The 13,782-nt window shown below is 41.1% G+C and overlaps 1 protein-coding gene across 1 annotated transcript in view; it reads right to left on the reverse strand.

The window, feature by feature from the left end:
* Positions 1-345: 345 nt before the first annotated feature.
* The window catches only part of LOC140327413 (beta-1,4-galactosyltransferase 1-like), a 35,990-nt gene continuing 22,553 nt past the window's right edge, over positions 346-13,782 (reverse strand). The window contains exons 4-5 of the mRNA XM_072406797.1: positions 12,571-12,675; positions 346-481 (exon numbers count right to left, since the gene is read on the reverse strand). Coding sequence (XP_072262898.1) covers positions 346-481; positions 12,571-12,675 — 241 coding nt within the window. The remainder of the gene's footprint in view (positions 482-12,570; positions 12,676-13,782) is intronic.

Consider the following 13,782-nt stretch of genomic DNA (forward strand, 5'->3'; position numbering starts at 1 on the left):
AAAGAAAAGCCCCAATAGATAATCAAAGAGGAGTGGACTATTTGTCCAGCCTGTGATTACATATCATGTATCTGTGGGAGGAAGAGAAGAAGAGGAGGGAGGGAAAGCCAGGCTTTTGAAGGGCAACCAGAGTTAAATTTAAAAACACAAAATGGTATTGTTCCAAAAACATAATTTAAAAGATTAAGAGCCACTAGTTTTGCAAAAAAATAGCAATATCGTTTAGTATCATACTAGGTTAGCGATGGCGGTAAGGTGTCCCACCCGACGCATTTTGCCATGATTTCTCAGCAAATCAGCATGAATCAGGGTTTAGAAATTACTTGCACAGCTAAACAATATCTATTATTGTTGTGATGATCCTATATTAACTGTGATTTTTGTAAAAAGTTTATGTTTTGTGTGGCTGACAATTTCATATTTCAGGCTGTTTAATCCATCTTCATGCATGAATTGTGCTGCCTTATTTATGAGATGTAAACTAAGAATAAAAAGGAGAGTAAAACAGGTTATTATAAACATGAAAAAATGTATTTGTGAGGTTTGATTAATTCTGAATAATCTAGGAAAATCCCAGTCCTGGTTACAGATGAGGAAATACATTTTTGTGCTTAGTGGTCAGCAAATAATTAATAAAACCAAAGCATAAGCATGACAACTAGCAATTAAATCACTAATATTTTCAAAATGATAAGTCCGGAATGGCATCATCCATATAACATACAATCAATATAGCATGGGCCTAATATTCAAATTCACAAGCAGCTGATACATCCAATGACAATCTGCACTGTCTGTATTTGATTGGAGAATATACTGTATATGTGAGCAATGGATAGATGGTGAGAGTTCCATTTTTTTTGCTTATACACTTTATTCATGTAAATATATTTACTCAATTGGTTCTCATTACTACTAATATACACTTTACATTTTATAAAACTGCCACGCTTGAGAGCACTATAGGTTGCACAGTAGTTGTGTGGTAAGATGCAGAATATAAACAGCAGCCTGGTCTTCTCCAGAGCCTCTAGTGTTGTGCTGCAGGCTGCTGCTAGGTTGTTGTCCTTGGGCACACCAGGGTAGGTAGGACAATGCACAGTACCAAATCAGCAAGTAGATTACGGTCAAGGAAGGCCAGGGTCAAGCCAGGCAGCGAACAAGCCTAGTCATGAACATAGTCAAGGGTCAAGTACCAGGAATCCAGAGAATGGAATCCAGGGACACAGGGGTTACAGAAGGCACAGGGAAACACAGGAGACACAGGAAGTACAACTGACATGGGGGTCACCGAAGACACAAGAGAATGCAAGAAACACAGGAGGCATGGGTGACAAAGGGTTAACACTGGAGCTGGACTGGAAAAGCACTCAATAATCAATGGGTGTGGAGGAAATGCTCAGCAGAGTTGGGGGGCTCCGCACTAGTAAAGACACGTTGCAGGAACGATGAGTGCTGTGTCAGAGCCAGTTAAATAACCATGGGCTATCAATCTCCTGATTGGCTGATGGGAGGGGCTATACTGATTAAATCTTTAACAAAATATAGGCAGATTACAAATTACAAACAAAACTTAACCAATATAACTAAACAGGAGATTAACTGAGCAGGGACCAATTAAAGTTATGGTGCACACCATAAAAATAGAGCTGAGTTGGCCACAATTTTTATTGTAATGAAATCTATCAGGTTGTTCTTGTCAAGAGCTCAGAATTACTCTACTTAAAATATGGATGGAAAAGGGGAGACCTGGCTCCTCAGTGATGGGATTTAAAGGGCTGAATGCTTAGTCCATGGTTCCCAGGTATTATCCAATGCTATGAGGTTATTTTTAATGGTATAAGTAAGATTAATATTTTTCATAATCCAATTGAGTTTATGTGTAATACCAGATGAGGAGAGAGATTAAGAATGCCAAGCCATAACTAGGATCACTCGAGAAAAAATGTCTGTGAAGATTGTTGTAAACTTTTGGCCTGCACAAAGCAGATGGGGTAAAGGATATACCAAGCTTATAGTATATTGTATAAAATTTCTAAAGTTATAAAGTAAGTTTTAAAGACTTCACCCTAGGTGTACAGGTTCGATAGAAAGCACGAGTGACATGGGGGTCACCAAACAAAAAAGAGAATGCAAGAGACACAGGAGGCATGGGTAACAAAGGGTTAATACAGGAGCTGGACTGGGACAGCACTCAATTAATCAACGGGTGTGGAGGAAATGCTCAGCAGAGCTAGGGGGCTCAGCACTAGTGGAAACACATTGCAGGAATGATGAGTGCTGTGTTAGAGCCAGCTAACCAGCTAATAACCAAGCTTATAGTATTTTGGTATAAAATTTGTGAAGTTATAAAGTAATGCAACCTTCAGGCTTTAACTGTACTAAATGAGAGCTTTGAATCTTCTGCTCTAAGGAAGTGCCAGGTCACTAAAATGTGAAAGGTGAATTTACTTAGGACAAAAAGACATAGCAGCAGGCAGTAAAAGAACAGCAAACATCTGAATTCATGTAATAAAACCAAAAAAAAACAAGGCTGGAAACACTAATAAAGGCGAAAATGGAATACAAAAGGCATAGAAAGTCCAGGCTTTTACAGTACATAGCAAAAATGTTTTATAACTGTTGAGTGGGACAAAAGTTAACAAGGATTTGACTTGATAATGATACAGAACAACATGAAGGTACAAGCTGATCAATTTCGAAGCACACACTTTAACAGCACAAGCTTTTAATTATGAACTAGTGGTTTCTTTACAAATTAACTTTAATGACATTAAAGGTAAACCCCTGCCCATCTCTATTCTGGACAGTTGTCTTTAATACATTTATGTCATTTACAACCCTTCTCAATATAATTTATAGTTTACAAGCCTCACTTGAACCCATATTATTGGACTGCTTCTCTTGGACTTCAGTTTGCCACATTGTTTATTGTACGCATATAGTTCCCAAATATCTGTAAAAATGTATTATTCATCCTGCACTACTCCCTGCGCTCCCCAATCTGATAACTCATTGCCCCTGATTCATCAAGTACGCGCATACTCGAGTCCGGACCGCGGTAATCCGCGATCGCTGGCCGCGCGTACGTTCGCGCTCCCAGCGCAATGATGAATCAGGGGCATTGTCTCTCTGCTCCTTCACTCTCCTTAATTCTCTGTCTGTGGTCCTGCACCCTTTTACTTTACTGATACTCTCTGGTGACATTTCACCCAACCCTGGTCCCCCACACAGCCTCCCTCCTCCATACACTCTCCTCTCCTAACCTCATCCCCATTCACCCTACCCATAAGTCCTTACCCCCTCTCTCTGGCAGTCTATGGAATGCCAGATCTGTTGGCAACAAATTAACCTCCATACACAACTTTCTTCTCCCTAACTCTCTGAACTTTCTGGCTCTCACTTAAACTTGGCTTTCCTCCTCTGACTCTGCTGCTACGCTCTCCTATGGAGGTCGCACTTTACACATACCCGCAGACCTGGCAACAAAGTAGGGGGTGGTGTGGGTCTCCTTCTCTCACCTAACTGTACATACAGAGTCCTTCCTACCCCACCCTCTCTCATTTTCACTTTGTTTGAAGTCCACTCTGTCTGAATCTTTAGCCCCTTACCCCTCATTGTTGCTGTTGTCTACATCCCCCCTGCCCCAGTATCACAATTTGTGGATAACTTTGCATCCTGGCTCCCACACATTCTTTCCCATGACCTGCCCACCCTCATCCTTGGTGATTTTAATGTTGCAATGGATGGGCCCAACCTTCCCTCCTCAGCCAAACTGCTCTCCATTACCTCCTCATTTGGACTCACACAGCACATCAATGGACCCACACACATAGCCAGGCACACACTAGACCTGGTATTTTCTAAACTCTGCAACCTCACCCTCCTTGACAACTCACCATTTCCCCTCTCTGATCATAACCTTATCACTTTCAACCTATCAAACCCTTGCCCTAGGGCCCTTGCCACATCCCAGACTTGGTCAATGGCAGAGACATATCCGTAACCTTGACTACAACCTTTTCTCAAACTGCCTTGTGTCCCTAACCCCCTCCCTCTCCAAAATGACCTCCCCAGATGAAGCTGCCACCATGTTAAACCACTTTCTTTCCCTGGCTTTGGATAATGTTGCTCCTCCACCTTCCGCTACCCCCGCCCTGCCAACCCCCGACCCTGGCACAACAATAATACCAAACAGCTACAAAAGTCTGTTTGTGCAGCTGAGCGCAAGTGGAGGAAATCTGGCCTCAGCGCTGACTTCATGGACTACAAAGCCCAGCTTCAAAGCTTTAACACAGAGCTCACTTTCACCAAACAAAATTATTTCTTCGCAGTCATTTCCTCTCAAGCCTCCAACCCACGCAACCTCTTTTATACAATTGACTCCCTCCTTAACCCCACATCTGCTCCCCCCACAACATCCTTCTCTGCCCAAGACTGCCACTTACTTTAGAGATAAAATAGACAAAATCAGACATGATGTCTCTGCCCACTGAGCCACTCCAACCATACCCACCCCTTCCACCTGTAAATCATCACTGGCCTCCTTCAGCCCTGTTACTGTGGACAAAGTCTTAACTCTTCTCTCATCATCTCCGTCTACTACATGTCCACTTGACCCAATTGCCTCTGATCTACTCCGTGCCCATTCCTCCACCCTGGCCCCTGCCCTAACTGAACTATTCAACCTCTCCCTTTCTACTGGTAAATACCCCTCAGCTTTTAAACATGCCATAATTCTCCCTATCCTAAAGAAACCCTCACTGGACCCCTCCCTACCCTCCAAATACCGCCCTATCTCCCTTCTCCCATATGTCTCCAAACTTCTTGAACGCCTTGTCTACAAAAGACTCACCCATTACCTGAGCACCAACTCTCCTTGACCCGCTCCAGTCTGGTTTTTTTCTCTTTTCTCTGCTCCTTCTCCTTGATCTTTCCTCTGCTTTTGACACTGTTGATCACCCCCTTCTAATACAAATCATGCCCTCCATTGGTATCAGTGACACTGCTCTCTCTTGGTTTGCTTCCTATCTGTCTGACCGCTCCTTTCAAGTTTCTCTCAATGGCAACTCCTCCTCGCCCACTCTCCTCCCTGTTGGTGTTCCCCAAGGCTCAGTTCTTGGACCGGTTGTCTTTTCTCTGTACACCTCCTCTATCGGTAGTCTCATATCCCACTTTGGCTTACAGTACCATCTGTATGCTGATGACACTCAAATCTATCTGTCCAAATTCCAAATCTCCCCCTGACATATATCCAACTGTTAACAACACTGTTATTCGGCCCTCCCCTCAGGCATATTGTCTTGGTGTCACCTTTGACTCCGCCCTCTCATTTACCCCCCATATTCAGAACATTTCCAGGTCCTGTCACTTTCACCTACGCATCATCTCCAAAATCCGCCCCTACCTGTCCCCTGAGACCACCAAAACTCCTTGTACATGCTCTTATCATCTCCTGTCTGGACTACTGTAACATCCTTCTCATCCATCCTTCCCTCCGCTCCACTTCCGCTGAATCTCTTTGTAGTTCTCTCCATTGGCTTCCATTTCACCTTAGAATCAAATTTAAGCTCCTGTGCTTTGCCTTCAAATCCCTACACAGTTATTGTCCCACTTACATTTCTGACTTGGTAAAAAAATACTCCCCCAGCCGCTCTCTCCGCTCCTCCAATGACCTACTAATGACTTCCTCACTCATAACCTCATCACACGCACGGATACAAGACTTCTCTAGAGCTGCTCCAACTCTCTGGAATGGTCTTCCTCTTGGTCTTCATGGCCTTCCTGTCTTTACTTTCCTCTCTTTATTTATTTACCCGCATGATATTGTTAACTAGAGTTAAACAGAAAGGAAGAATCTGATTTTTTGAGTTATACTTAATATTTTTGGTGGGAAATCACTATGAAAGGTTTATTTAGCCTATTTTAGGCTAAATAAAGAAAGCATGGCCATAGTCTAAATCTTTTTTTTTTCTGTTCCCTTCATTTCATTTCATTTTAATGCCACAATAGGAAAAGTGCCTGTAAAACTGGAAATAATTGCTGTAATTGCATTCGCTTAGCAGTCTCAATATGAAAAAAAGTGCCTGTGTATAACTTTAAATATTTTTTTAATTTCGCTTGCTTAACATATATACAGTTCCCAAGCACGTTCCCAAAAGCACTTTTCCCCTAAAGTATTTGTCACAGATCCCCACAGGACTGGGGGATATGTGCCTTTTTCTGTGTCACACACGTTGCACTCCTCCTGCAGCCAGCACCAGCAGCTCTGCCCAGGAATCTTATCCACTGGCCACTTCCTGGTCCAATACATCTCACTCCCTGAGACCTGCCCCCTTACTCCGAAGGACTAGAGTATTCCTTAGATGTGCTCCATCTACTGGCAGCACTCCCTCTGGTTGTGGGTTCAGGTACCTGCTGGTCACATGACTTCCTCTATATAAGGAAGTGACTGGCAACAGGAAGTTGCCTTAACAAGGAGTTCTCCTAATGTATGCTTCCAGGTTCTTGTATGCATTCCCTGGTCCAGATTCTATATACCGACCCTGGCTCTGTCTGACTACTCCTGTTTGCTGCTTACCCTGACCTTTGGCCTCATTTGACTACATCTCTGTCACACTCTCCTGTACTATGCTTAGGTCCTACTCACCCAGCCATCACCCCTTTCTCACAGAATAAACAAGGTGACACTTATAATTTCCTTAATAATTGGGGAGAGCTTTGCCCCTCTGGGAAAAGTTTCATCCCATTTTGAGTGACTTTATTACCTTTTTGCAAACCTTCTGAAAGATATTTGACGAACCATGCTGTGCTTCATTTGCAGCCTTGGAAATTATAGGCCAACATCAGGCCTCCCTCACTGTTGGTCAATATGCTATGAAATTGTGAACTAGCAATTTTGAACTAACTGGCTACATAATTTAATTGGAATAATGATACTCTGGTGGCAGTGTTGTGGCAGGGCCTCGCAGGTCATATATAAAAGATGAACTTGTTGATTATGACCTTCTGTATACTCTTCATGACTTGGTGTACCTGTATTTGGGTTGACATTCACTTTCAGAACGTCTACAGGAAACCCTGAGTGTCTGGCACCCCATCACGTTGGCTCCAACTTTCCAGAACCTCTCTCCTTTGATGGTTGAGCCTAAGCAAATGGATCAGGCATGACCTGCTCCAAAGGAATGTGGCAGCCGCAGAGATCAGAACCTGCATGTACTGCGCTGGTGAGAGTCACTACAAGTTAAACTGCCCACAGAAGGCCCCAAACAACAGTGCATGGGGAATTTGAGAGTGGATTCACCAGTAAAATCTAGTATATGTGTGTGTGGCTGTCTACTTGAATAACATTCTTGTCTACTGTTGTACCTCAAGATTGTTTATAGATATTTGTAGATATATGTGGATAGATATGGATGTATATATATATATGTATATATAATGTATATGTGTGGGGATGTTGGTGATCTGTTTCTCTTTGTCAGACCACTTAGGATTTCCAAGGAGTTCCAATGACACTAGGGACATTAGACAAACAGATGCCAGAAAACTGATTCCCATATCAATAAAGCCTGAGGCAGCAGGAGTTGGATAAGGGCTGGACAGATGGGTGGGGGTTGATGGCCCATCCAGACCTTTTGGTGACAACTAAAATTAGATGACCCCGCCTGGCTTTACCTGCAGCTTCCCATATCAACTTAGCTAGGAGGCCTAGTAAATTCCTGAAGTTACAGTAACCAATCCCAGTCTGGGGGGGGGGTGCATCAACCAATAGTCATCTTACAGCTCACATCCAGTAACCAATCCAAGAGCCTCAAGGATACCTTATGGGAATTAACTATGTAAAAATGGGAACTGGGATAATTTAGGTCTCTTGCTTGCTGGCTCTCCTTGTCTCCTGAGAGTCTCCTTAGGTAAGCTGGTATGGAGTCCTCTTCTGAAGGAAGTAGGCTCCTGAGGTGCCCATTAACCTCTTAGCAGATAGCTATAAGATTTTCCTGATTGTAGTCTCATGGGTGTCTATAGTATTACTGCATTACTTTGCCATTTTGTAATTACTGATTTGTGTACCAAGCATTATGAGAATATTACAGGGGTTTACTACTAATAACCTTATGTCCATGTGCTATATATATATCATTGATTGAAGTTCCTATGTTTAGATATCAAAGAATATTGCTGTGTACTTTGTTTCACCTTGTTTTCTTAATTAAACTGTGACTAGCTATAATTTGTTCATGAGCCTTCTTTTATTGAATATCTATATGCATTGATAGGGGATATAATTTCCATATTTATGCAGATAAATATTCCAAAATTAACACTACTCCAAGGATTTACTCACTGTGTCAAGACAGTCTTGCAGTGACTTCAGGACAACAGACTTTATGCAATACAGAAAAAAATGTCTCTTTGAACATTCTGAAGTCCAATTTCTGGTTACCTTGTTTCAGCTGAGGGTTTGTGGATGGACCCAGCCAAAAGTTTGCCCATGCTTGACTGGACACATCCCCTCAGGATAAAACCTATTCAGAGGTTCCTTGGTTTTGCCAATTAGTACATCATTAGTTCATCAAAGACTATTCCTTGTTATGGGCTTCAATTACATCCATGACCATGCCTCGGACATCCCCATCTGGCCCTCTCCCCCTGCTTCCTATTCCAAAACATTCTTAGACCTTTTCCACGATTTGGGTTGTGGTTGATTGATTCTCAAAAATGGCACATTTCATCCCTATGTCTGGTCTTCCCTCTGCCTCAACTTTGGAGAAAATCTTCTTCAAGGAAATAAATCGCCCGCATGGATTGCCGTCCCACATTGTCTCGGAAGATTCAACTTACAGAGTTCAACTTACACCCTGCTTCTGGAGAGCCCTCTATTGTTCCTTGGACTTCTCTTCAGTTTATCACCCTCAGTCTTAATGGGCAAATTGTGAGAATCAATCATTCACTGAAACTATATCTTCATTTGTATGTCAGCTCTCAGCAAGAAAATTGGTCAGATCTTCTGCCATGGGCTGAGCTGGCCCACAACAACCCTTCCAGTCAATCTACAAGTCAACATCCCTTCTTCTGTCTCTGGTCGTCATCTCAGGCTTCCTTCCCCAGTCCCTTCCTCATCTGATGTTCCTGCTGCAGCCGCTACCGCTGATTATATCCAGCAGATTTGTAAGAAGCCCCAAGAGACCTTACAACACTGTTTAGCATGCTATAAAAGATTGACTGACAAGAAAAGAACACCTGCACCTTGTTTTTTCATTGGTGATAAAAAATGGCCACCAGGTATATTCAGTTACAGGTGCCTTCTCACAAGCTTGCTCCTCTGCTCCTTTTCCTGTGCTGTCCCAGATTAACCTGTTGCTGGATCGCCCAGGTTCACTGATCAAATTGTATCTTCTCTAGCCTTGGAGAGCTTATATAAATCAGGCCCACTGTGTTCAAACCCCAATATCTCCTAAACCATTGGTCTCAATGACTTGACTGGCTAGTTTTAAAACCTGTGATAATGCAATATTAGGGGTGATGTTTCGAAAGCAAGTGCGCCTAGGAGCTCTAAATTTAACATGCAAATTTGGGACCTCCAGGACACTTAGCAAGAAGCATTAAGGTGGGGCTCCTGAATTTATAGGTATAAATGGTGGACACTTGTGGCTAACATCCCCTAAATTTTAATCACTATGGCATCATTACAACATAAAAAAAATATACCTATCAAAATATGCTCCCTTGCCCAGTCACACATAACTGTCCTATTCCTTTTTCTGAACCCAAATTTCTCTGGGATGGGGAGCTGTAGGTAACCAAAACTGTAGGTGCAAGCGGGGAACACTTGTGGCTAACGTCCCCTAATTTTATCACTATGTCATCATTAAAATACAAAAAACTCTATCCATCAAAACACACTGCCCTATCACACCACGTTTCTGCTTTCAATACTTGAACCCCAATATCTGGGGGAAAAAATTCTCTAGGGGAGAAAAAAGTATAAATCCAGCTCTAATCACACTGGGGCCCACACAGTTGCCCAGCTCATAGGCTGCAGTAGTATTTATTTAAATGGCAGTCACTATTTTGTTAAGGACTGCAGTAGAGTTTTTACAGTGTTCTGCTGGCACAGTTCCCAACAGTCTTGTATTTAGAGTGACTATCCCTCTTAAATAACCTAATTTCCTTGACAGTCACCTCAAATGCCCCATTTGACAGTTTTATGGAATTTACCTATGCATACATAAACATTTTAAACTGCCAAAGCTGTTCAAATAAATGTTTTACCTGCACTTCAGAATAATGTTTTTTTCAAATGACAGTAAAAATAGTAAAGTGCAGACCTATCATCAGATAATACGTTTAATGTCAAGTACAGTACATTCATGCTAAGGTATCATTTGTGCAGAGGCCATCTAGAATTATCAATCTAGTAGAAGTCAAATCTAAATACATCTGTTCTAGATTTTGTTTTGCAACTCTTCAAGCTGTGTCATCAGTTTTACCAGTGTAGGAAAATACCCTAGCAAATTTATCCACACCTTAATAAAATATTACAGATGTTGATTGCCCAAGATCAGGGGGTGTAAAATTTGTTGAACCCTTTTATTCAATTAGCATAGTCCCATCCTTGGTGTCAGGAAGTCTGCACAAGTTTTAAAACTTCCAGTTACTTGGCTGAGGGTGGGAATTGTTATCAAAACAGTGGGGTTGAAATGTAAAAATGGCATTATAGGTGATAGACAGTTGATGTCAAAATGCCATTATTCATTTCTGGCTACTTTAACGCCTCTTGCAAACCAGTTGTATTCTGTGTTCAAATTCCCATTAGCCTGGAAAGAATGTCCTTTTTCTTTCAGATGTAGGAACAAAGGAATCTTATTGTGTAGCATTTGCCCTCCTATGTTGGACCACTTGCTTGTTAATCATCTTCAACATTACACAAGCAAGTCCAGTTTAATGTAACTAACTACTACTACATATAAAATGATCTGGGTACATGAGAACCTGCACAGACACCTACTTTCAGCAGAGATAACACCTCAGAGATGACACAATCATGTATATTCTGGTTCTGTGCCCTGTACAAAAATATCTGACAAAGATCAGTTGCAGATAACATAAATCATTTCAAACCATTTGTACAGTATCACTAAGAATGGAGAGTATTTAGTAAGAGGTGAAATCTGGCACTAATCAGGCTGTGTTGCATGAACATGTACTGACAGGTAAGGTTTTCATCTGAGTAAGACGAGCAGAATGAGCAGAGTTGTGTTGCTTCTTCTTTGTAGTCAGAAAGCTTCAATGAGATAGTGAAATCAATGTGTTTCTGGCATTAACATGAACGTGTTTTTAACTCTTCTGGCTGTATTGTACAGCAGATGTTTAAAGTCAGAAATATGGCCACAGAATTTTTTTAAGTCTTGGAGCAAATACCACATTTCACATATGTGTAGTTGGCCAAACCATTGTAATCATGCCTACTTAGCAAATCTTTCTTTTGTAACCACATTTTTGGTAACCTCCTAAGCTCAATTTCAGGACAAGTTTCCATATATTCCTGTTTAACCACTACATAAGTTCACAGGAAGCATAAAACATTAATTTGTGCTTTCATAAACACCCACCTAACAGTAGACTACTGTGTTTGTAGTATGATTGGAGTGAAAACCATCGTGAGAACACTAGAATTAAGATGTCAACAACACAGATAGTGCATTGGTTTTAGTTAGTCAGCTGACACATATTGGATGGTATAGCTTGCAGCACTACGGGCATCCCAGGAAGTACCGTATATGTATATATATACCCTTTAAAAATAGAAAATACTATACATAACATTTAAGAATGGATTGTAAATGTTTTTTTTTGTTGTTTTTTTTAACCAGAGATCCCACAATCTGTACCATTATTGTGAACAATGGGATTGATTTTGAAGGTGTAGCCATAGTTCACTATAAATGTTAGTGAATGTCATTAAATACAGACTGCACAGACCTTGTGCAAACTAATTCATGTGAAACAACTCATATAGCCTCTGAAAGCAGCATAATGTGAAGAAGAAACAATACATTTATAGAAGGCGGCTCTGTGATGGTAAGCTAGATGGGTTTTAAACATTTATTTTGGCATGGTATAGTGAAACAAGTTACAACAATTTAAGCAACAAAATACAACAAAGAGGAGAAGTTGAGAAAGCTGGATTTTTTAGGCAAAGTAAAGATTGTACTAAGCATCAAGTAAGTTGTACCATCAATTTTCAATACAATCAATTTGTGTATAGTTGATGGGCATCACAATTTAAATTGGGTCTGTAAACCAAATTTGTGTATATTTATGAATGTGATTTGTACTGAAAAAATTGATTGTATGACTTGCTTGATGCTTAATACAATCTTTACTTTGCCTAAAAAACCCCAGCTTTCTCAATTTTCTCCGCTCTATTGTATCTAGTTATTTTGGAAGGAAAGGTGTCACTCTCTTATATTAATTTAGGTAACAGCACAGCAAACATCACTGATGATGATCTCCTGTTTATTTAGCTTTTGAAAGGAAAAAAATAATTTGAGAACAATAAAAAATTACCTCATTCGGGTCTCCTCATTTCCAGGATCTCTGGGATGGGTCAAAACTCTAGATCTTGAAATATTTGGATTTGGACGTTCAACCTTCATTCCAGCAGCCACCACTCTTATAGAAATAAAAAAAGTATTCTTTCTAATAGCAGTATTTCTTTCTGATTACTTTACATTAGTGTATGTAAAAACATAAAAAACATATATTATTACATTTTTAAATATGCAAGTTGGGTTGGAAGTTTAAAATGGGGAAAACACACAGGATGTTTTAGATCATTTGTAAATGACACCTCTAAAAGTGTTAAATATTTTTCCTAAGGTATTAGAAATGGTGAGAATAACCCAATTACCTCTTAAATTCTTAAGTGTTGCCACCCAAAGTTGAGAAACCCCTTTGCGTTTGTGGCTTCCTCAGGGGATATTTGAGAATGTTACTTATCAGAATCAAATGGGATTTGACAGCCCAAATTCGTGTGTAAAAAATGTGTTAAAAAAATAATGTTAAAGTAATTTATTGAATCTGTGTGATTTGCTTACCTAACTTTTATTTTTTTACAGGTTATCCCACAATGACAGGATGATTCCCACAGCTGCACAGCCGTGGGAATCCTCCTGTCAGTGTGGGATCACCGGGTACTAGAGATTAAATGGGGACAGCTCAAGCGTCATCACGATTTTCCCTTCCCCAGCCAATCACAGAGCACTAGAGGTACATGAATGGGGAGACTTGATTTAGCCTCTAGTGCCCCAGGGATCGTCTCAATTAATACGGCCGTGGTCGCAATAATTGAGAACAGTGTGCGATCCGCGGCACTAGCGGTTAATTAACCTCTAGTGCTGGGGATCCTCTCAATGAATGCGGCTGCGGTCGCACTCATTGAGGACAGCGTGCAATCCCCGGCACTAGAGGTTAAATGGTGACAAGTCTTCCCATTCAAAAACTCTAGTGCTCTCTGATTGGCTGAGGAAAGCCAATCAGGGAGAACTATCCCTATTCCTGGATAGAGTTTCTGCCTGGATAGAGGACTCCTGTGTTCTTGGATAGAGAAACTCTATCTAAGAACACATACAACTAGTAAGGGGCTGCAAGAGCAATCAGGGGAGCGGAGCTGTCAGCTCTGCTCCCCTGGTTGCTGTTGCAGTTCTTCACAGTCCCGAAAAATAACCCCAATTTTCCCACTATTGACTTTAATGGTGTTCGAATTCAGCATTCGATCAC

This window comes from Pyxicephalus adspersus, chromosome 3 (genome assembly GCF_032062135.1).
Source record: "Pyxicephalus adspersus chromosome 3, UCB_Pads_2.0, whole genome shotgun sequence".
Classification (NCBI taxonomy): Eukaryota; Metazoa; Chordata; class Amphibia; order Anura; family Pyxicephalidae; genus Pyxicephalus; species Pyxicephalus adspersus.